The 23,010-nt window shown below is 42.9% G+C and overlaps 1 protein-coding gene across 3 annotated transcripts in view; it reads left to right on the top strand.

Moving 5' to 3' along the window:
• The window catches only part of slc4a3 (solute carrier family 4 member 3), a gene marked incomplete at its 5' end in the record, with an annotated part of 49,136 nt that overhangs the window by 17,692 nt on the left and 8,434 nt on the right, over window positions 1-23,010 (top strand). For 2 of the 3 annotated variants that reach the window (XM_080477776.1, XM_080477774.1), the window contains 14 exons: window positions 7,162-7,307; window positions 9,425-9,605; window positions 9,729-9,864; window positions 16,407-16,590; window positions 17,359-17,464; window positions 17,670-17,854; window positions 18,408-18,627; window positions 18,718-18,933; window positions 19,015-19,163; window positions 19,247-19,441; window positions 19,583-19,774; window positions 20,234-20,323; window positions 20,422-20,588; window positions 21,063-21,316. In XM_080477776.1, the coding sequence (XP_080333902.1) occupies window positions 7,162-7,307; window positions 9,425-9,605; window positions 9,729-9,864; window positions 16,407-16,590; window positions 17,359-17,464; window positions 17,670-17,854; window positions 18,408-18,627; window positions 18,718-18,933; window positions 19,015-19,163; window positions 19,247-19,441; window positions 19,583-19,774; window positions 20,234-20,323; window positions 20,422-20,588; window positions 21,063-21,316 (2,421 nt within the window). Of the gene's footprint in view, window positions 1-1,041; window positions 1,746-7,161; window positions 7,308-9,424; window positions 9,606-9,728; window positions 9,865-16,406; window positions 16,591-17,358; window positions 17,465-17,669; window positions 17,855-18,407; window positions 18,628-18,717; window positions 18,934-19,014; window positions 19,164-19,246; window positions 19,442-19,582; window positions 19,775-20,233; window positions 20,324-20,421; window positions 20,589-21,062; window positions 21,317-23,010 lie in introns of those variants that run through there. The other variant, XM_080477775.1, reaches the window with a different exon arrangement.

Here is a 23,010-nt window from a genome sequence, read left to right as displayed (position 1 = left end):
GTTAAACACCGAAGTATTTTTGCTTTCTTCTTTCCAGGCACGTTTTTACAACATACCTCTGACATGTTTTGACGGCGTGTCTCCATCGCGATGGTGATTGCAGTATTCTAACCCATCAAGTACCCTTAAACCCTATAACCAGAGTTGTGACTAGTAAGTTAGCGGGTGGCCTTTCCTTGTCTAATGGTGTGACACGAGGTATTGCCAAGGAGATGTCGAATGGACGTCGTCTCAAAACCTTCTTGCCATCGTGTTAACTCATCACTCCCCACAAGACTAAAGTAGAACTGGAACATCGAGTAGAAAAACACAAGCTGTGTTCCTTCTGCATCTTGCTTATTGTGCTTTGCGATGTAATTCAGGGTAAATCATTGGATGGTTCCAAAAAAAAAAAAAAAAAAGTGTGCCGTACTGTCGATATCAACAGGACATTTTGCGAGCCGTCTGGAAATAGTAAAAGAGGCTCGGAGCTTCTCATTTACTCGCTCGGCTCCACGTTGTATGCAAACGCAGACGGTGAGTCACGGACACAATGCTCTCTGCATGTCGAGCACGTTTCACGGAGGGCCTCGTTTGACTCACATCGCCGTCGTACCTGTTGTATCACGAGTCATGCCACAACTCCTCAGGGGACGCGTGGTTTCCATGGAAACGCAGGGACAAGAGCCACACGGCTCCCTCCAAGAATTATCACCACAATATCGCCACTGAGCGCTGCGGCCGGAGCTGATGGGCGCTCCTCTGTCCTTATCGTCGCTCTAATCTGGCCGTGGCGTTTTGTAAATCTCTGGACTTTTTCCACTTCACTTTGCTCCGGATGAAGACGACACCCTTGCGGCGTCAACCTTCACCTTCCCTCGCGTCACACGCTTGGAAAGTTATGACGGCACTGTGGAAACTGAAGCCATCAACTCTTCTGCTCTGATACACTCTTTCTTGCTTTTCCGGCAGCTCCAGAAATCAATCGGCTTCGGACATCATTAAAAAAACAAAAAAAATCCAGGGCGGTGCTAACAGTCAGCTGCTCACACAGTGGACCATGCCTTATTGATGAATTCCTGTAGGGGTTGCAGCTCCAGCAAGTGTTGTTATCGCTGTTGTGTTGCTGGATCCATCGACAATACCATTTGCATTTCGTTTGGGATTAAGCTCTAGAAAACAGGTTTTTGTTCTTCAGAGGATGCTCTGTTTTTCTATGTGTTTTACATTTGTTTGGAAATATTTTTCTCTCTTTGGCGCTTTATGATTGCAGACCGTCATTTTTGTTGCTTGAGTGCCACCTAGTTTTTCTGCTTGGACTTAGGCACTACACCAAAAACAAACAAACAAACAAACAAAACAAAAAAAACTGGTCGACGTACACTCTCCACATCAGTGACCCAGGTAAAGCAACGGCGTTCAAGAGTTGGATGAGCAGTGTGCTCACTTGGAGAGCGGTGGATCGGAGGAGGTACCGACCGTGGAGATGACAGACGTTGAGGGACAGGACAACAATGGACATGGGACCTCTGACGGGATGGCGTGCACCGACCACCATGGACCAGAACGCCGTTGCAGCGTCCAAAAGGACCTCGGCACGCCGCCGCCGCAGCAGCAGCAGCAGCATCAACCCCAGCACCAGCACCACGGTTCACTGTCGAACGCAGAAGGCAGTGAGGACTTTGAAGAGTTTGTTTTGGATTTTGACGATTACGACTTGCTTGAGTCGATCCACACCCAGCTGGGGTCACCAGAGGAGCCCACTCGTAAGTTGCGTATATAATAACATATTTTTTCTTTGGAAACTCACCGTTTCCTCGGTTCACTTTTCATGCGCATTTGACACGTATATCTGTTACATCATATTTCCGTGGCTCTGATGCAACCACAACACATTGGGAGATTCACATGACGAGCACTTTATTCTATTTTTACACGAATAATCAATGAAAGGGAGCTGCGCTTGCCATTGATCAGCTGGCTGCTTGCTGGCTTAATTAATGGCAGTATGGTTCTCATTCATGGCCACACACAGAACAAAGTTGTTCACGCTATTGAGCGAATTGACACAGTGCTCGACTACTGCTCTTTCCTACTGGTCTATTGATCCACTTTCACCCATTTGGCTCTGAGCTAACCGGCCGACGGAGCGGAAAGATATTTCATTGACAAACCGTGTGTGGCTGTGTTTCCTCTTCCTACGCTCCTGTTTGGGCTTAAAAGCATGACGCTTGTGCAAAAGTTCCAGTTCTTAGAAATGAAACTGAGCTGGTCAGCTGGAGGCTCGGCAACATTGCGTTGCTTTTGGTACACCACTGCATGGAATTTAGATTAGATGGGGACAACTATGGCTCCAAGAGGATGAAACTTAACGATGACGATAATCCAATACTTTTGTTCCCACCTTACTGTCTATACATTTTGCTGTATATAGAATGACAGGGTTTATGCATAATCCATCCTCGTGTGTGTTTGACCATCAAATAATGAATCCTAATGGGCATCCACCAACTCTTCTTTTAACAACAATCCAAACCACACCCACCAACATGGTTCCTGGCAACTTTCAAATGACAAATTCATAATCCTGGTGACAATCCTTTAAGTTTAATTTGAATAGCTTTTCTGAAACTTAACAACATCAGAATAAAACCCATTACATGATTTCGTATTAATTTCATATGTAAATCTTGCTTGCCGTTTGTTTGTTTGTTTGTTTGTTTTGGTCGATTCGGCGCTCCATCCAATCAGTCCATTGCAAATCCATCTCATACATGCCTTGATGTGCCAACATGTGGGAACCGAAGTGACGAAGTGAAGTGTAGAACACGGTCCTCAGTGTTAATGTGTTTGAATGAGAGAATAAAAGTGGAAAAGAAGTAGAAAAATGGGCCAAGGTAAGGAGCTATAATGTGATGGCGAGATGAAACTTGCGCATCCTCAAAACTAAACTACAGCTTCCATGGGGGGGGGGGTCCTGAATCAACATATGTTTAAGAAATGAAAAGTAATCAATCAGCATCGGTGTCATTGGCACCAAAGACTTTTCATTCACATGTGGTCTCACCCAACAGACTGATGTAGACCAAAAACCTGCAGAAATTGTTGCTGATTCGGATAGAAAGGTGTCACAATACATCAGTTCGTTGCATATGGGACCGAGAAGCCAGACTCCAGTCAGTGTTCCCATCTTGATCCATGCCCATGCTCTAAAATGTGAACAAATGACACATAAATATTCAAATAAGATCATAAAGCAATAAAAGAAGGTGGGCTGGTGTGAACAATCACATTTTCTTTTATATTGCAGTACCTGTAAATATATGGCACCTTGATGCATTACGGGGAGAGAGCAAACCAGTAAAGGCAGTGTGAAGCTTTTGGGAAGCTGCCCTCCATGATAATGTAACTTTGAAACATACCACCTATCTAAGCACAGTTGCAGATCTGATATTAATGTAAATAGTATTCACATGGTTCAAAAGTGGCTTTTAGGACAAACAAAGCTAGTTTGAGTGAATGACTGGGCCTTTAAATTCCATTGATATCGATCCAATCAAGCATCTGTGGGATGTGCTGGACAAACAAAAGTCAGTTTCATAGAGGATATCGCATTTTCCTGTGATATAAGGTCTTCAGAGGTCCAGTGGATGTTTCGATGATTCAGGGCTTTTTTGGGCGGCAGGAAAGGGCATCAGCACTCTGTTGGGCTTGTTGTTGTTATGGTTGTTGAGTGTATCTGCAATAGTGTGTTTCTACATTTTAAATACCCTTTAGCAGAGAACTTTATCATTTGGTCACCCAATCATCCTTAAACAATCATCCGCACTACAGCACGATAGGGTTCAAATATGTTTTTGTTTTTTCCTTTTATTCCCCCCTATGCCGGTAGTGTCAAACATAAGGCCCATGAGCCAAACCCATCCCAGAGGCTCCAATCCGGCCTGCCAGGCCATCAAGCAAATGGGAAAAATATCAAAGATTGATTCCTTGATCTTTTAACAAATTTCTTAAAATAGCCGACACAACAGAACACTGAGACCCGAGCTGAGATATCGGTGATGCTGCCATGTCTTTCTCTGGAATATATACCTTATAGCCTAATCAGTCATCATCCACACCAAATTACATTTGCAGACCTACAGAGAGAGTCCCAGTATTGTCATTTCCAAAGCACATTGTTATTGACCTTATTATGAGTTTCTTTTTCTTACGAAATGTTTCATCGGGAGTTTAGATGAATTAGTTTAGCTGCTGTCCTCACAATAAATGCAATCCAGGTTGTCTTACCTACACAGTGGAAAAGGGTTTTCATTCCAATTGGTCCCAAAGGAAACTACAAGACACGTTCTTTTTGCAACCGCACAGCCAAAGTGTCACATTTTAGACAGGAAAATTTGTGGATACTCCCAGATTCATGCACTGAATTAGCAGACCTAAATAGTGAAAAAATTTATTATTACTTTTAAAGCAAAACTTAACACTGAAAAAGGCTCATCGTCTTTAACAAAGTCTAAAAGCTAAGAATTGACACACTTGCCCCGCGTTTGCCCCGGCCGGCGGTGAGAACGATCTGCTCATCCACACCGGCCAGGGCAGTTTGGGTGAGGCCAAACCTTCAGCACAGTTCCCCCAGGAGACTGTACAAAATGAAAGCCTATAACTTCATTTCGATTTCCATTCCGCGCTGTTTCCTAGAGGAAGGCATGACATAGCAGACCGGAACGCTTGCGGCGCTTTAAGCACATTTAGTCGTAAACATACAGCCGGCAGCTGTTCATGTAAAAAATTGAAAATGACAGTGTTTATTTTGTGAGAAATTATATTCTGCCATTGGCCTGTTTGGCTGGTCTGCTGCATTGCCACAATCGATCCAAACTGCCCCTTCAAACCTTTACCGCGACCTCGACCAACCCCTGTCTATAATCTAATCATGTGTACCCTTGGCTTTGCTCGTAATAGCGTGTTAATTTAAAATCATGCTCTGCTGAAACAAACATAAATAAACATAAAATGTTTGAAATGGGGAAAATAAAAAGCATTTTAACCCTTTGAAAAAGACCTGGTCTGATTTGCATTGAACTCCTGTTGTCGACAACCGCAATGTTCCCAATTGTTGGCCATACAAGCACTCCACGCAACGGACTTTCAGGCCATTGCCTCCAAGAAAACCTTGTTAGAGTCAGGAGTTGGCAAAACTGAAAACCAATGCAAGAAATGTGATTTGATTCAGGTGTAGAACTGCAAATAAACTATGTGCGATCCACAAGAAGCATAGACGGGAACCATGCAAGAAACAAACAGGCCTTTAAGACTCTGCTGCCGCGGCTTTACGGAGTCATCACAGAGATGCTCTGCACCACATCAGTTTGAAGACGGTCTCTAAATTGAGACTATTGAGGGTCTGTTTACACGTAGCAATAACAATGATGTTTCAGTATGATTGGGTTTTCGGTTTACATGTAAACGAAGCCTTTGATGAAATCTCCACTTTGCAAGTGTAGCAAGTTGCCCCGTTGACTCCCTTTTGTAACAGCTGACGATGTAATAATGACTGATTTAATCATTATAATTTAATAACTTTCCATGAGGCTATTCCAGCCATTTTTGTGCCGATTTTGTCAATAATCTAATAAATTATTACATTAGGAAGTAGCATTAAAATAAATCAATTCAAAGTGTAATTACTGCAGCCAAAATGGTCATAATACATAAATAGAACTGCATTTTTTTTAAATAAAATCTTTTTTTGCAGTTTTTTTGCAGTTTGCTTTCAAAAATACGTATGGCACAGTCGTCATATTCTTTCAACGAGGCTATATTCAATGCAGCACTCTCAATTATGACTGTAAGAATGTTACATTATTGGCTTTATTACATTCAAAGTGGCAAATATATATTACATTATCAGCAGTTAATGCATTATTGGCCCTTATTGTAATATTTTTGGCTGCACACATCAGCATTCCACAACATTTTTTGGAGCTCAGTAGGGAGAACGGCTTTGTCATCCAATCCCAACGCTGGAGATTTGATCCCATATCTTTCCCATCCATGTGTCAAAGACCTCATTTACTCAACGTTGCAAGTGAAAATGCATCGTTTTTGTTTTGGGTTGTTTTGAAATCCATCACCGATCACCATTGCCATGTGGACAGACACTGAAAATGCAAACAAACGTTTTCTGTTCGCACTTAAAAACATGAACCCTAAAGTTTAGAAATTGTGTACCAGGGATGATGGAAGGAATAGCTCTCTGTAAGCTGCAGCTGAGGAGTTGTCATTCCAGTCCTGCTCCCCGACACTGGAAGGACAATTATCTTAAACATGGAGAAGAATCCTCTACAGAATAGATTATTAAGAAGGGCCGCATGAATCCAATAGGAATCCCATGAAATGAACTCCAGGAGCCACGGTTGAAACTACCTCCTGAATATTGTGCAGCTTTGTTTAGAAGCGACGAGCGGAGCTCGACAAAAACTTTAAATTCAGTTTTTACTTCCTTTTACCAGCAACACTATGACTGTATAACCAAGTCATCATGGGAACTTAGACACTTCAAAGGAGTTTGGTGGTAAAATGCATTTTACATTTGCTACTATTTAAGAAAATGAGTAGTCACAGACTCAGATCACCACACTCTAAACACATTAGTCATTAGCCTTGTACTTCTCATTTCCCAGCGTCTTTATTCAAATTCAGTGACCACCCATGGTTCCTCCTTTTTTAGATGGCGAATGGCTGCCAGGTCCCATGAAAAGCCCGACTCATTATCCCAAAAGAATAACATATGATTTGCAGGTCAAGGAAATTGAAAATGAATTCACTTCTTTTTTTTTTTCTTCTTTTTTTTTTTTTTGATGAGGGTAAAAGCAGGTTCTCTGTAAATGTTTCCCATGGCACAACAGCTGTACAATCCCCCCCTTACCCGTGTAACTTTTGCCTCTCTGTCACTAGATGCTCTCAGCTGGAAAACCTGAACAGACACATAAATTTGATTTATTTCTTTCCAACGCAGAGCGCACTTTTATAACTTAGAGAGGATGTTGGATTCACACACGGGCCAAAAAACAAAAACAAAAAGAGCATTTCAGGCCGCTTCTAACAGCACGCATCCCGTCCTTCTTGGCTGGATCTGTCTGTTTGACCTTTGGCTTCTTTTTTCGCCCTGCGGCTCTGCAGGTCACAGGTTCGAGGACAACCCCGGGGTGCGGCGCCACCTGGTGAAGAAGTCGTCGCGATGTCAGATGACCCGGACCAGCAATAGTTCCACGCCACTGTCGAGCCTGAAGAAGAAGAAGAGGGCGGCTGATAAGAAAACTCATGAGGTTTGTTGGCAGATACATTATCACCGATGCACGTTTTTTTTTTCAGGCTATGGAACAGAAAAGATGTAGTTTATTAATTCCAGACGGAAATTATTTGAACCAGTGGATGTGGCTGCCAAATGTAAAGCTCGCTGTCCATCCATTGGGTGAAAAAAGTACTTGTTGAACCTGAAACCTTCTGATTGAAAGACGACCAATCTACCAACTGAGCAACAACCTGTGTTTATATGTTTCAAAAATATTTTTGATAAATATTGAAAATCGTCAAACAAAAATTACATCGATTTACATTTCCACCTAAAATAACTGAGCTTTGGTAACAGCTAGGAACAACTATTTTTTTCAGTATTAACATATTACAGTTGAATATTTCAAGTACTCTCATATACCAAAAACTTCCATACTTCATTAACCATTAAGTTTTTTCCTGAACACCAACGAATAGAATCTAGATTCTGTAGGTCGTGACCACCATTGATTTTTCTATAATTTATTTTCAATACAATAACATGACCTGTGACACAACAAAGATAATAAATGGTAAAATAAATCCAGTAAATTACATTAAAAAAATTGTGTTTCTAATGTATAAGTGTGATATAATAGGATATCAATGATAAAAGGTGCAGCAAACAAAACAAACAAAAAAACTTGAGTCATGCTTGTCTGGACAACTTTAACTACAAGAAATTAAAAGTAGTATTATAAATGGATTAAGCAGTCAGAAATTGTACTTTCTCCTCGTCGTATTAGTGTACTATTAGGTCACTTTCTTTCCAATTTTGAAAGTGAATTTAAAAAAAAAAACTCCAGCTGCCTGAGAAAAGGTGTAGCCACTGGTACTGCCCTTTATCCCAGTGGTTTGAAAAGATCTTTACATTTGTCAACACGCTCTTTGTTTAGTGTTGGCTCCGATGTCAAATCTACAGAAATTAGATGTACACACTTTTTGAAATGGAAGTGTTGAAGTAGATGAAGATGACCTGAAGGGGAGACTCGTCACAAAGTTTCAAAGGGTGTCAAACATAAGGCCTGTGGGCCAAAACCAGCCCACAAGAGGCTCCAGTCTGGTCAAACCACCAAGCAAGTTGTAATTGTTTGGGTGCGTGCTTGGAGCCACTGAATACACACCTTTTTGAAAACACTCCGTCTCCTGCGGAAACGGAGGAAAACGAAACTTTACTGAAACACTGCTGCTGCACACGTGCGCCGCAGCTGTAGTGAACAGTTCTTCTGCACATGCTCAGTAGACTGACAATAAGAACCTTTGTTTCTGTCATGCCCAGAGTGTCATGACTCCCAGTCCAGATTCTCCTGGGACTTGGTAGTTTTAGAGTTAACAGTCACCGTGACAACAATCCAACTTGGTCACACGAATGTCCCTGTACTCACCATTGGTAATGTTTCTAACATTATTATCTGCCCTCATGTGATTTCATTACATAAACAACCAACAGTGCCAACTCGTGGCCTGGCATGCCAACTACAGTTTTCAGTGCTTCTATCGTTTCTGTTTAAACAGACATCCTTTTCAAATTTCTTTTTGAAATGAAAACATAGACATTTTTACCACATATACTCAATAACAAAGAAAATCTATCGTTTAAATTCAAAGGTTAGTGTGGCACTATTTTACCGGTAGAGCCCACTCAGGTTGAAGTTGGGCTGAATGTGGCCCCTCAACTAAATCATGTTTGACACCGTTGGTTTAATGGTTAGTGTGCAGCAAAGGTCTGACTATTTTCTAAGAATATGTATAAAAGTAACACTATATTGAAATGGAAGCCATTGCAAGGTTCTGCAACTACGTAGTACAGGAAATCAAAGCATAATTGACCTTATGAAGTTCACTAAAAAAGACTGGAAAGGTTTGTTTCATGGAGGAAAAAAGAAGAAAGAAAAACAAACATTGAACATGGGATTTGAAGAAGTTGTTTCTCAGACTATGAACAATATGATTGATGTATTATTTTTTGTTGTTGTCGTCATTTCTGAGTAACGGCCCCCCAAACAACCCTCACCTGTTAAAAATATCACAGTCTTGGACGGCGGCGTCCATAATGTGGCGAAAAGCTTGTGTTTTAGTGCTTTAAGCCGGTGTCCTGCCTCGACTGCAGTTGTTTGTGGAGCTGAACGAGCTGATTGTGGAGAAGGACCATGAAATGCGTTGGAAGGAGCAGGCTCGCTGGATCAAGTTCGAAGAGGATGTGGAGGAGGAAACGGACCGCTGGGGGAAACCTCATGTGGCCTCGCTCACCTTCCGCAGCCTGCTGGAGCTTCGACGAACCATCACACAAGGTGAAACGCTGCTGCATGTGCAGATCCTCGCACGGTCGGGGTTTAGATTATTTCAGCTCAAATAACAACTGAATGGAGTTGACCTAAATCTTCCGCTTTTTGTCTTCCACCTGCCCCCTCTAGGGGCCATCCTGTTGGACCTGGAGCAGAATTCTCTGCCGGGCATCGCCCACCTGGTGGTGGAGACCTTGATCATCTCAGATCAGATCAGAGCGGAGGACAGACCCAGCGTTCTTCGGGCTCTGCTTCTCAAACACAGGTGAACGACTACAGAGTTTGAAAGAAGTCTTATCCAATGCACCTTCGATCCCTTCAGGACTTTTTATCAAACATATTTTAGTTAGACCGTTTGCTCAATCAACTTAGATTCTTTTGTATTTTACCGAACACAAATGACTTGATCACACTTTTTTATGTTTAGTCTTAAACAAACATTTGTGTGTACTGTATACGAGTATACTTTTATTCACCATAAGGCATAGCCGTTGTGAATCATTTGCCTATGGAGTGATGATCAAATGATGAATTAGGCTTCATGAAATTGGATAAGTACAAACAAGCCGGTCTGAATACTAGCGAGATCCATAAGCCCCACGCAAGGGAAACCCAAGTCAGTGACCTCTACCCAACAGAGGGTCCCACCCCATAGAGACTGTGTTCGGTTGCCCGACTGGCCTGGCACCGCTCAGGCTTGACAACTTAAGTTGTAGTCCAACTTTGGCCCACTAACTCTTTGGTTGAGCTTTTTTCCTTTTTTAATTTAACGGTCAACCTGTCAGTTACAGACAATGAGGATGTAGCAGTGTTTACATCCTGACCATGGTTTTCTTTTAGCATTTAGTAGCATGAAAAATTAAATCTTAGCCTTCCAACTCATTAATCCTCATAGTGCAGGTAAAAAAAAAAAAAAAAAAAAGGCCAACTTGAAGGGAACTGAGCAGGGAATTTCCAAAAAGTGACATTTAACAAGTCTTGGCTCATCAACTGCTGTACTTCCCTGGGGTTGACTAAATTGTAAATGTCAAGGCTGTTCTGTGGCTACGCTGAGTCTCAAAGCTTTCTCTGTTACGTTAAAGGTTTTTGATGGTTCATTGTGCGAGCCGTCCTTGATCTTTGATCTCGGCCTTTGTCCGGGCCCTTAACATTTAAACTTGGTCTCGTGCCAGGCCCACTTCTGTTTCAGTCTTGTTACACACCGAGAATGAAAAGAACTGCGTAAAAAATGTGACCTGCCTCGCTATAGGCCAGACATAAATCGAGCCCGTAAATCCAGATTATTTAATGCCCACCCGCCCAAAAAAAATGTTTGATGTGGGATGAGATGGACTTTAACGGGTCGCTGATGAAAGGAGACAGAGTAAATGTCAAGCCGTCTGGGTGTCTTCCCTGGAAAGGTCGAGAGTTTCTTACCAACGGGGTCAGCTCTCTCTCTCTTGCCAAGCAGCTTTTTGAGCTTCTGCGTTAACAGCTTGTTCGCAGACGTACACGGTAGCCATGAAGGTCGATGATGCTGCTGGAAATTATCGGGTGTGATGTCAAACCAGAGGAAGTGGACACGAGGAGAGTCCAGGAGGGGGGGGGATGACCGTCGAGACGCAGCAGTTTCCTTTCAGGCGAGCCCTAACCCCCGTTTCGAAACACAGCCGCTCTCATTTCTCCAAATCGGACTTCTCTAAAAGAGTTCACCAACCACCCGAGGCGGTCGTGTCCTTTACTTACTTTGCATGTTCATGTGACTGAAACTCGAGCTCTCGCCGATGTTTCCCGGCTATTGATTGGCACTTGCTTTGACACGCCAGCTAAACTGACCTGACACACATGGCCGATGGAGCAGCGCGCCACAGCCGGGCGCGTTATCGATTTATCAGTTACGTAAGAGAAAGAGGAAAAAAGAAAAGTGACCTGAATGTCAGCTGTCACAACAAATTACCGGAGGACTGACAAACCATTTATGTTACAACTCAAGCAAGTGTTGCCTTTATGCTAACTACATTTCGAGTGTCAGTTTTTTTTTTATCTTTCACAAATCCCAGCAGAGAAATGGAAAAAAAAAAAAAAAAAAAGCCAATGTCAATAAGAAAAAACCCACCAGTTCCCTTCTTTTTGATTATGCTTGAATTAGCTAGTTAACCGTTTATGGGTAACAATGTACGGTGGCTTTTTCTAGTTTCTTTTAGCACTGTTATTAGTGAATAATAAATATTGAAGATATCACTTTAATGATAAAAAAATCAAGTGTTTGCAGGACACTGGTCCCGTGTTTTTTGGGGGGACTGACTTCTACAAATCAACCCTTTACATCCATGTGTTAAAATGTTCTAGTTCTAACTCCCTGTGGACACGTTTTCATGTCTTCAACGGTTTCGGATTTCATAGCAATGTTTTCGAAAACTTTTACGCGGAAATGGAAGAAACATGGAAACTGTAGTTAGCATGTCGGGCCACGAGTTGGCGCTTTAGCTTGTTCTTGTAATGAAACCACACACGTTGCGTTTTCAGTGGCTCCGACCACCCCCGTCATGGAAACGGGGCCTAAATGCTTCAGAGTATTTCCTACAAAGGGTTGAACAAACAACCAACAGACAAAAAGAAACCAATGCTTTATTCTTTCATGTCTCGATTTATCTTTACCGCAATGAAGAACTCCAAAATCAACAAGGTAATCGCCACAAACTTAAAGTTATATCCTTGACACGTTCTGAGGAATTGTTTGATGGAAAGATAAAACTGCAGAGAAGAGCTTACTAAAGTAATCCATAGTGGATAATGAATAAAGAAGGTTTGCTGCCTCTGGTACTTCAGGCAGTGTTTAAAAACAATGATGAAATTGAGAGATTACCAAAACAATCTCGATCGACTATTGTCAGTCCAAGTGAGAAATTTTGGTTTCCGGTGAAGGTCTCGTGGCCAAAGCTCACATCACATTTGGCGGTTCAAAGCAAAAGATGGACTGTTAACAGTATAAAGTGTTCGGGGATGAGTCCTAACCAGTCTGAAAACCTTCTGTCTGAGTCAAGAATATGCCACTGCAGCAGGATTTCATGCAAAATGAAAAGAGATTGAACGGCTCTCTGTGGAATAGCATCAGAACTTAACGGCAGACAGATGCATGAAACCGCCTGATTCCAAACGTTTCCTGGAAGTCGTCGCTTCCAAAGCTTCTGCAACCAAATGTTTATGGGTAAAATAAAACATATCGGGTTGTAACGTTTCAGCCAGTGTCCAAGTACACTCATCGTTTGGAAAACAATGAGCTGGTAACGATACGAGCTGGCACGTACACCCTGTAAACACTTGTCAGTTTGGTAGTTTATACGCTCCGGTAATACAAACAGTTGTGTTTTCCCATTTTGTCTTAACAACACACTTTGTCACCAAAACTTCAAAGTTAGGCCTCGTTTACACGACATGGCTTTCAAGTGAAATCGGAAAACTTTCGCAGATTTTTAAAATCCAGTCTGCATGTTAACGATGAGAAAACACAACTGACTCCATATTCTCCTGGGACTTGGGAGTTATATAGATGAGAGTCACCGGATTAGCAATCCAACTTAGTCGCCTGTCCATACGAACGTCCGTGTAATCGTCATAGCGTAAGGTTGTCTGTGCCCATGTTCGTGTGATTTCATTTGAAAAACAAACAACAGCACCTGCTCGTGGCCAGACATGCTAACTCGATCGATTTTCAGGGTTTCTGCCATTTTTCGTGTAAACGCGAAACTTTTCTGAAATGAAATTGAAAAAAGGGGTTAACATGAAATGTTGTGTGAAGAGGGACCTTAGAAAAATGTGTTCATTTTAGAAATAAGGGAATGTTGCTAACATACATCCAGTCCAATAACTGGAGGGTTGGTTCGAAACCCACTCTATCAAAAAGTCATTGTCCTTGGGCAAGGCACTTTACCCACATTGCCTCGTATCAATGGTGCATGAATGTTGGTGGTGGTCGGAGCAAAATGGCAGCCACGCCTCTGTCAGCATGCCCAAGGCTACAGTGTAGCTGACCGTCACTGATGGGACTGGTGGGAATGAATAATGGTCTCTGTACGCGCTTTGAGTCAGCTTGAACAAAGCGCTATATGAATCCAAGACATATGTATTATTATTGAACATCAGCATTTCCTTAGCTCATACAGCGATATTACAGGTTTACTTTCAACCACTTCAGTAACATATTACATTTATTTAATATTAGCCTTTTCACGGTTTTCGAGCTGGTCACACCCTTGCCCTTGACCTATGAGTTTTTCCAGCTTGTTTAAAAAAAACTTTTACAGCAAAGTTTTAAGAGATTTTTTGTCAACGTGAGCCGAAAAGTTCATATCTTTTATGACGTGATTCGATAAAAAGTTCCAGAACGCCGGCTAAACTTTGGAACGGGATCGTTTCATCGACTACTGTTGCCAAGGTCAAGAATAATTATTTTTTTTCTTATTGACACCTGTTTTAGTTATATTTGACAAGCAACGCGGCGTATCCTTGTTTTACTGCGCGGCGCTCTGCCTCATGCAGCGATCCAGCGTTCCCATCCGTGAAGACAGAATAGTACAACTCGAACTTGGCCAGGAATAGTCGTGTGGTGACATTTCAGAATAAAATGGATTAGATCTGTCGATCAATGCAAGTGATGAGTTACATTTAGTGTCCTTTTTTTTTTTTCTTTTTTTTTTTTTAAACTCTGATTTACATGTTTTTCTTTCCTTGTTCACATACTGACAAAGTGACACAACAGATTCAGAAAGAAGGAGCAGGCGGGGGGGGGGCACTCTCAGCAGCAGGCCATCGAACATTTGTTCCAGCTTTCCACATAAATTCCCAGCATGTCACTGGCTGCTTTGACAGCTGGAAAAAAAAAGGAAAAAAAGAAAAAGCTCAGTCATTACAGTCATCACCTGCATGAGATATCAGATTTATGACGTGGAAATAAACACACCAAAATCCCGCAAAGCTTATTCTCATAGCTTTGTCGCAGCGCTGCACGGTTCCTTTGGAAGCGTCTCCAGTGCGTCTCGCTTCGGAGTCACACCTCGTTCTTTTGTCTTGCTTTCCAGTCGCATCCAGTTTGAGCCTCATTGGGCTGTGTGGGCTTCATGCATGAGCTGATGTCGGTGAACGGTGATGTAATGAGGGCGCGCTGAAACACTTGGCCAGTGTGGGACATTAGATTCTTGCCTTCAAGTGAAGGGGAAATGTGCTTACGGTCACAAAAAAACTCAGAAAATGAGGCTTAACGGATAAGTCTCTGGCTGTTTGAATGCCTTTTCAATACAAATGTCACACTTTGAAAAGTGTCAACACAGACTTTCTCGTCGCTTCACCTTGGACTCGGATGGATTTTCGCTGATGACTTTTCTCAATTAGCGAGTGACATTGCAGCTGCATGAAGCAGTAACGCTCCACACATTGAGAGAATAAAAGGTGGATTTAGGGAATTATAACCACAGCTGTGCAAGTCATTTATACTATCCAAATTGTTCTTACAAAAACACTCAATTAGCCATATTTTGTCAATAAAAAGCTCGATGCTGTCATATTATAATGAGCATTTTCACCATTTATACTCTGGAGGTCTAAAAGAAGCACTGTCCTCGTTCCATTTGCCAATCGGAGTGAGAAAGGTGTAACATGTGGACCTGAATGGTGAAATGTTATGTCTTCTCCATGTAGGGAGTGAGAACCTATTTCACAAATGATGTCAGTATGGATCATGCGACTGGCTGAAGCTTCATTCAAACAGTCAAAGGAATACAATCTCTGTATTACTGTCACAGTAATACAGTCAGACTGTTGTAATGCTGAGGGAGCTGAGCTGTTAGGCTAAGTTCTGTTCACCGGTCGCTCTCCATCCCCATCCTCGGCTGTAGTTATGAATTCTGACCAAAAGAAGACAAGCTGCTCCGTTGCATTGAACCATTACGGGGAGACTCAGATCAGAACTGCTGTTCCAGAGGAGTCAGTTGGAGTTTGTTGGGTCAGCAGGTCTCCACCCGATGGAAGCACTGCTAACTGGGAAGAAGCTTTGAGGACCTTATGGAGAGTCATGTCTCTCGGTTTGTCTGGGAGTGGTGTGGGGTCCCATCAGAAGTGGGCCAGGATATTGTGTGGCCGATGTGCACAAGGATCGGTGCTCATAACTGAGTTTAGAAACAGGAGTATGATCAAAGGAGAGTTGGAAATGGACCGGGTGTGTAGCACCACTTAAGCAAACATCACCTGATCAGTCACAAGGCACCCACACACAATTTTGAGAAGCCTTGGGTTCTGTTTGGATTCCAAACAACAATCGAATTGCAAGACAACTCGGTTTACCAACTGAGCCGAAGTCAACACAATCACAGAAAAAACAACCAACCAGCTGTGGTTTCTTTATTCATCACGTGCCACTGTGAGAACAGGGAAATTCAATCTGCGAAAATATGAAAATTCGGTAACTGCAAAATCTGTGTGAAGTAAAAAAGAATCACAGTTTTCTTTCATATTTAAATATTGTAACTTTGAGTGAGTGCAGAGTGCGTGGAAACATTTATCACTGTACAGTCATAGCGCATCTTTATATCACAACTAAGTTAACAATTTAACTCAAACACTTTTTTTTTTTTTGTCTAAAGTCAAAACCAAAAGTTTAACATACAGTGAAGAAAGGTGCACCGTAAACAAATTACAACACACTGCATTGTACACATAAAATTCATTTGTGCTCTCAGTCTCATGTCTGCACCAAGTTGGCCTCCCCCTGGATTAAAGCTTTCAGAGCAAAACTACTTTTATTTTTTTAATTTCTGTTTAATTTTTTTCCCGTAGCCACCCAAGTGATCTGAAGCATCGTTTTCACCGCCACCATTCAACCAGCAGTCTTCACAGCAGCTTCAATCACAACCACGTCATGGACACCAACCAGCCGCTGGTGTCCGAGGAGCAGGAGGAGCACCTGGAGGGGAAGCAGGGCGTGTACGACCCCAAGCAAGACGTGTTTGTCAGCCTGTTTGTACGTATCCTCTCTTCAACCACGCTTTTTGAAAACTGCTTCAAAGGTATGCTTCAACTCTGTCTCCATGGAAACCAGGGAAAATGCAACTTTTTGAAAAAGCTCCAACTCTGTTGCCTTGGAAACGGAGAAAACCCCACCACAGTAGCAAATAGTTCCTTTATACACGCAAGCAAATGAAAAATAACAACAATGTCAGCCTCCAGAGTGTCACGACTCCCAGTCCTTACTCTCCTGAGACTTGGCAGTTTTATCGTTGACAGTCACCATAATAACAATCCAACTTCATCATCTGTCCATTCGAATGTCTGTTTACTCTCCATTTGTTAATGTTCATAGTTTTGTTATCTGCACACGTAATGCTAAACTCCCGACGTGAAGCCAATTGTTCTCACATTGTCCTTTGAAACACCCGTCATGTAGGTAGCTCTAAAAAGTGGGAGGAAGCCAGTCCCTCATATGTGTCAAATTATACTCTCAGTCAGCCCACAGGTGCTTCCAGTTAAGGCCTCTTGATATGTTAACTGTGAAAACCTAATGTTCCCCCTTGGCTTAAACTGTTGGCAAATTTAAACCAGCCTATTAAAAAAATAGTCCCCGAACATAAAGAACTGGCTGTGTGGCTTGAAATAAATTGCTCAGGGGACATTCAGAATACAGCTGTCCACGTGTCCACTCCAACAAAAGGGTTCCCACAATAATTCCGCACAGTTGCGGTGTCACATCAGGCAGAAACGAGGGTAATCTTTGCTCTGTTCTTTCTCCAAGAAATCTCTCCACCCTCTGCCTGCTGAGAACCTTCCAGCTACAGCCAGATCTCTCAAACTCCTCGCCAAGATCCCCAAAGAGGCTGAAGCCGTCATTGTTTTAGTCGGTAAGCTCGGGCGGGAGGGCACAGAGACCTGTGCGAGGAGTTATGTCCGTTTTCACTCCACGTTTGGAAACCAACTGTTAGATTAAGATAATCACAAACTCCCCGTCAAGCATTATTGAATCAAACCAGAATCACGCCACCGTGATGTTTACTTCTGTGTATTCCCACCAGCTTCTTGACGTGCTGTCTTTCTTTTTCGCTTGAGGCTGCGTTGAATTCCTGGAGCAGCCGGCGATGGCCTTCGTCAGGCTGAGCGAGGCCGTCCTCCTGGAGTCGGTGCTCGAGGTCCCCGTTCCGGTTCGCTTCATTTTCGTCCTGCTCGGCCCGAGTCAGGCCAATGTGGACTATCACGAGATCGGACGCTCCTTCTCGACTCTCATGTCCGACAAGGTAAACACTGCACGAGTTCGGGCAACTGCTGGTTAAAGCTGGCCATCTTCCAATCCCACATTTGGTTTGTTCCATCGTAATTACTTCGTGTTGAAATGTCTTTGGGGGAGAAACTAACACCAAGTGGCTCCAAATGTTGGGCAGCACCTTTTTAATGGCAGCTGCCTGTATTGATATGTGAGCGTGTGTAAATGGGCGAATGAGTAGATTAGAGTGCTATAAACGCCTTAAAGCTAACAGGCAGCCAGTGCAGTGAAGCTGAAACTGTTTGTTTTATGTGTGGGTCCAATCTACAGTATGTCTGCTTCATACTGAAAACATGAATGAATGAAAACATTCAAGCTTTTACCATTTATAGAGAAACCACAATATACTGATTTGGCAAACTTCTAAGGCTGTGACACATCTTATTATTATTTATTTTTATACCACAATTCACTGAGTGAAAAAGACATCCTCTAGGGATTTATACTGTAGAGGTTAAACATGTAGAAGTCGCAGGGTTTGGTTTTTCAAAATCATCCTGATGCTGACTGTCTCGGTTTCATTGCAGAACTTCCATGAGGTGGCCTACTTCGCCGATGACAGACAGGACCTCCTGAACGGTATCAATGAGTTCTTGGACTGCAGCATCGTCATTCCACCCTCCGACGTGGAGGGCAAAGACCTCCTGAAGACAGTGGCCGACTTCCAGAAACAGATGCTGCGCAAGAGGAAGGAGAGAGAGTTCAAGAGACACCAATCGGTGTGCGGGATGGAGCTGGACAACAAAGGTAGTGCCTAGTCTAACCCCGAAGAGACGACTTTCACCGCTAGCACAAAAGATAATGGGAAAAAAAAAAAAAAACGTATTTATGCTGCAGAGGTCAGCCCTGAAGAGGAGGAGGAGGGAGACCAGGAGGTGGACCCATTGAAGCGCTCAGGGATCCCATTCGGAGGCCTGATCCATGACATCCGCCGGCGTTACCCACACTACATCAGCGACCTGAAGGATGCCGTGGACATGCAGTGCATTGCTGCAGTCATCTTCATTTACTTTGCCGCACTCTCACCCACGATCACCTTCGGAGGCCTGCTGGGTAAAGTACCAGTTACAGACTGGAGTCCCGTGCGCTTGCTTTGATTCTTGGAGTCTGACTAAATGTGTTTCTGATACTCAGGAGAGAAGACAGAGGGCATGATGGGAGTGACAGAGCTCATTGTTTCAACCGCAACTCTTGGAATTATATTCTCGCTGCTGGGTGGTCAACCTCTCCTCATCATCGGCTTCTCGGGACCTTTACTAGTGTTTGAAGAAGCTTTCTATAAGGTGCTACAGGGATTCCAGCATACAGCAACTGCTATAGCAGAGTTTAGACTTTTAAAGATGACTAACATGTCTCCCTCACCCAGTTTTGTCAGGCCCACAACTTCGAGTACCTGACGGCTCGAGTGTGGATCGGTTTCTGGCTCATCTTCATCGTGCTGGTGATCGTGGCTGCAGAGGGAAGCTTCCTTGTCCGCTACATCTCGCCCTTCACCCAGGAGATTTTTGCTTTCCTCATCTCGCTCATCTTCATCTATGAGACCTTTTCCAAGCTCATCAAGGTGAATACTCTCTATATCTGATGAGTCAATCCATCCATCCATCCATCCACGACTCAGACCCAGCTCTATCCAAAATAGCCTGTCACTGTGAAGCCAAAGCAAAACAAAGCAGCAAATTAAGTGGTATTTTTTTGCTTCAAGGTCTTTAGGGAACACCCACTGATGGCGATCTACCCCACTGACGCCACCCCGTCGGCCGGGATTCGAGATTTTGACGGTCCTGTATTCAACCAGCCCAACACTGCTCTCCTGTCGCTGGTGCTCATGATGGGCACTTTCTTCGTGGCGTTCTTTCTCAGGAAGTTCAGAAACAGTCGCTTTTTAGGTGGCAAGGTAATTCCTCATTAGGAAGACGCTGCTAATGAGAATTTCCAAGTATTCTGAGAAACGTTGTAAAAGGAGTTATTCAAATCTAGCCTTTCACAGTGTGTACCATTTGTAACCTTGCGAATGTGTTCTATCGATTTCCATTGTTTTAAAGGTTTAAAGGTTTTAAAAACGACATTGTTTAATGTTCCTTCTCGACCTGTCTGGAAATTTTCATGCCTCATTGCACACGGCTGCAGTCAGCCTCTGGGAAGTGTAAAACCATCTGCAGCGATGCAAGTTATGACTTTCTCAGGCATAGGAGATAGAAACAGAGCAAAGACTTTCCAATTCCTCTGAGAAACATTGCCTATGAGCACAGCTAGTGGTCAACAACCCCACAGGGTGCTTTACAATCTGCCGTCAGTCTTGATGATGATGTCGTATTTTATTCATATTGACCATTGAGTTTCTCAATATCTCCAGGCCAGAAGGATTATTGGGGACTTTGGTATCCCCATCTCGATCTTGGTGTCTGTACTGTTGGACTACTCCATCACTGACACTTACACACAGGTACACTCACTGGTAATCATTACAGGAGGTTCATTTTATAAAGGTAGAAATAAGTAAGACTTTCCTAACCAGATATTTTGGTGTTTATTTGTCTTTAGAAATTAAATGTGCCATCTGGTTTTTCCGTCACTTCGCCTGAGAAGAGAGGCTGGTTCATCAGTCCCTTTGGTGACAAGCAGCCTTTTCCTACCTGGATGATGGGAGCGTCTGTTGTCCCCGCACTACTTGTCTTCATCCTCATTTTCATGGAAACCCAAATCACTTCGTATGTGAATCACAATGAATTGTGTGTTGGGATGCACCGATACCACTTTTTTAAAGTACAAGTACTAACCTTTAGCTACTTGTCGATATTGAGTACCGATAGGAGTACTCACTAAATATCATTGGGTCCAATTAGGGTCTACGCAAACCATATGCAAAGGCTATGCGTTCCCGCGAATCTCCTTTGCACAAGCGTTAGTGTCAAGCTCGCTGTGAGCCGCTATAATCATGTTTAGCATGTAGCATCAATCTCCAAACCGGGGACGTCAGTCATCCTCCCTTGTCTACGTAGCTGACCCAGGACATCACATAATACTTGCCGGGTTGTATCAGGGATCTTTTTCCAAGTACGAGTATTTTGTGCCGCATTAGACCCGATGACCGATACTCATATTGGTATCGGTGCATCCTCATTGTTTGTACTTTTTAAAGTGAATGAATTCAATATTTAACCGATTTTTCATGCATTTCTTAGACTGATAGTCAGTAAGAAGGAGCGCCGCCTGGTTAAAGGTTCGGGTTTCCACCTCGACCTCCTCCTCATCGTCATCCTGGGTGCCATCTGCCCGCTGTTCGGCCTGCCGTGGCTGACCGCCGCCACCGTGCGCTCCGTCACCCACGTCAACGCCCTCACCGTCATGAGCAAGGCCACGGCTCCAGGCGAGAAGCCCATGATCCAGGAGGTGAAGGAGCAGAGGCTGACGGGGCTTCTCGTGGCCGTGCTCGTTGGTAAGACGAACGCGGTGGGAGGGATGCCAACTGACAGCTGGTCAAACCCCTTCCCTCAACAGCTATTGTCAGATGATTGCTTAGCAACTGTAGCCAGGCACACGAGCCCGTAAAGCTTTATTTTTGTGCACGTCACAGACTTGTGCAGTTTAACAGTGACAGAAAGGGCCAGCTGGCTCCAGCAAAACCAGAAAACAAGCATCTATTTGTCAGGAAAGAGATCGGTGGTGTTGCGAAGTTAAGCATTTTAAAACAATCTACTCTAGTGACAGCTTATATTGAAAAAAACATATTTGATCAAGCTGCTATTCAGTTTCCATATGCTTTCCGTAGTGTTGATGAATCTTATTTGTGACTGCTCTAAATCACGTTACAAGTTACTGCATGCGATTCATTTGTTTGGAGACTCGTTTTTACAGCACTTTGTGCCATGAGTACTTGCATTGTAAACTTAGAAGGTTTACAAAGGTGTTACACTCAAAACCACATCCTTAGGGCACCGTTTACTTGACAGTGGAAAACTTCTGCTGCGTTTTGGATGTTGTTTACAAACAGCAGTACTCATATACAGATAAAGAAATATACCTTGGAAATGTCAAACCCTAAAGCAAACTGTCTCTATAAAGATTAATGTGTGATGAAGCATAAAAAGGAACTACGGGCCACAGTTGGCCCCTCGACCATAGTTTTGACAACCCTGCTCTCAACAGCTGCCCTCATGACTCTTGTTTTATTTTTACAGTCTTCACTTAATCTCGCTTAATCCTCAGTAAATGTAACTGCATTGTTACTTTCATTATAGGGATTAAATCAAAACACACTTTTATGTAACAATGTTTGTTTTTTGTGAAAATAGACATTTTCATATACATTTTTTTTTCCATTTCATTTATTTTTTTAAAAGGGACAATATACAATTTAAACATAAATTTTGCCATTTGATGCATCGTATCAGATTTAGCAGTCTATACATCAATCATACAATCCATACATAAAGACATTCACAGAACAATGTTTAGCATACAGAGACGCATACCAAGACATGAAACAACACTAAAAAATAAAATGACCCCGACTTATCCCTGCCCACCCCCCACGTCAACCAGACAAGACAACATTAAAAATACCAAAATAAGGCCAGTACTGAATCAAAGAGAAACATGGCATTGATCAGTGAGTGCAGTGCTGGCTACTTTTCAGATGTTCCTTAATCACATGTACTCTGCGCCACAACAAAGAAAAACTTCAAAAGTTGAAAATTAAAGGTTACTATGCCACTATTTTACCATTCAAGATGAAATTGGGCCGTATGTAGCCTCTGAACTAAAATGTGTTTGACACCTCTGATCTGAAGTTAAACACTGCATCATATGAGCGGCCATCTCTTGCATAAATGCGTCTCTCTCTCTCTCTCTCTTTTAAAAAAACTTTTTTATTTTACAAGATTCTCACGTCCCAAAAAAATCATCTAGAACCTTTAAAAAGTGGGCCGGGGGTTTCATGAGGTTTCATCCAACTCACAGATTTAAGAGTTGGCATCGACTTCCCCTGGCTAGACATTCGAGGCGTGCCTCACCTTGTTTACATCTGTGTATGAAACTGAAGCCTCATTGTTTCAGCAGCGGTGGAATGTTAAAAGGTAACTGTGTACGACAGGGGAGGCGACTGTAAATACAGCAGGGAGATGAGACTGA

This window comes from Lipophrys pholis (assembly GCF_963383615.2).
Source record: "Lipophrys pholis genome assembly, chromosome: 13".
Taxonomy (NCBI): Eukaryota; Metazoa; Chordata; class Actinopteri; order Blenniiformes; family Blenniidae; genus Lipophrys; species Lipophrys pholis.
The sequence above is the reverse complement of the archived record's forward strand: the minus strand, read 5'-3'. Positions and strand labels throughout refer to the sequence as shown.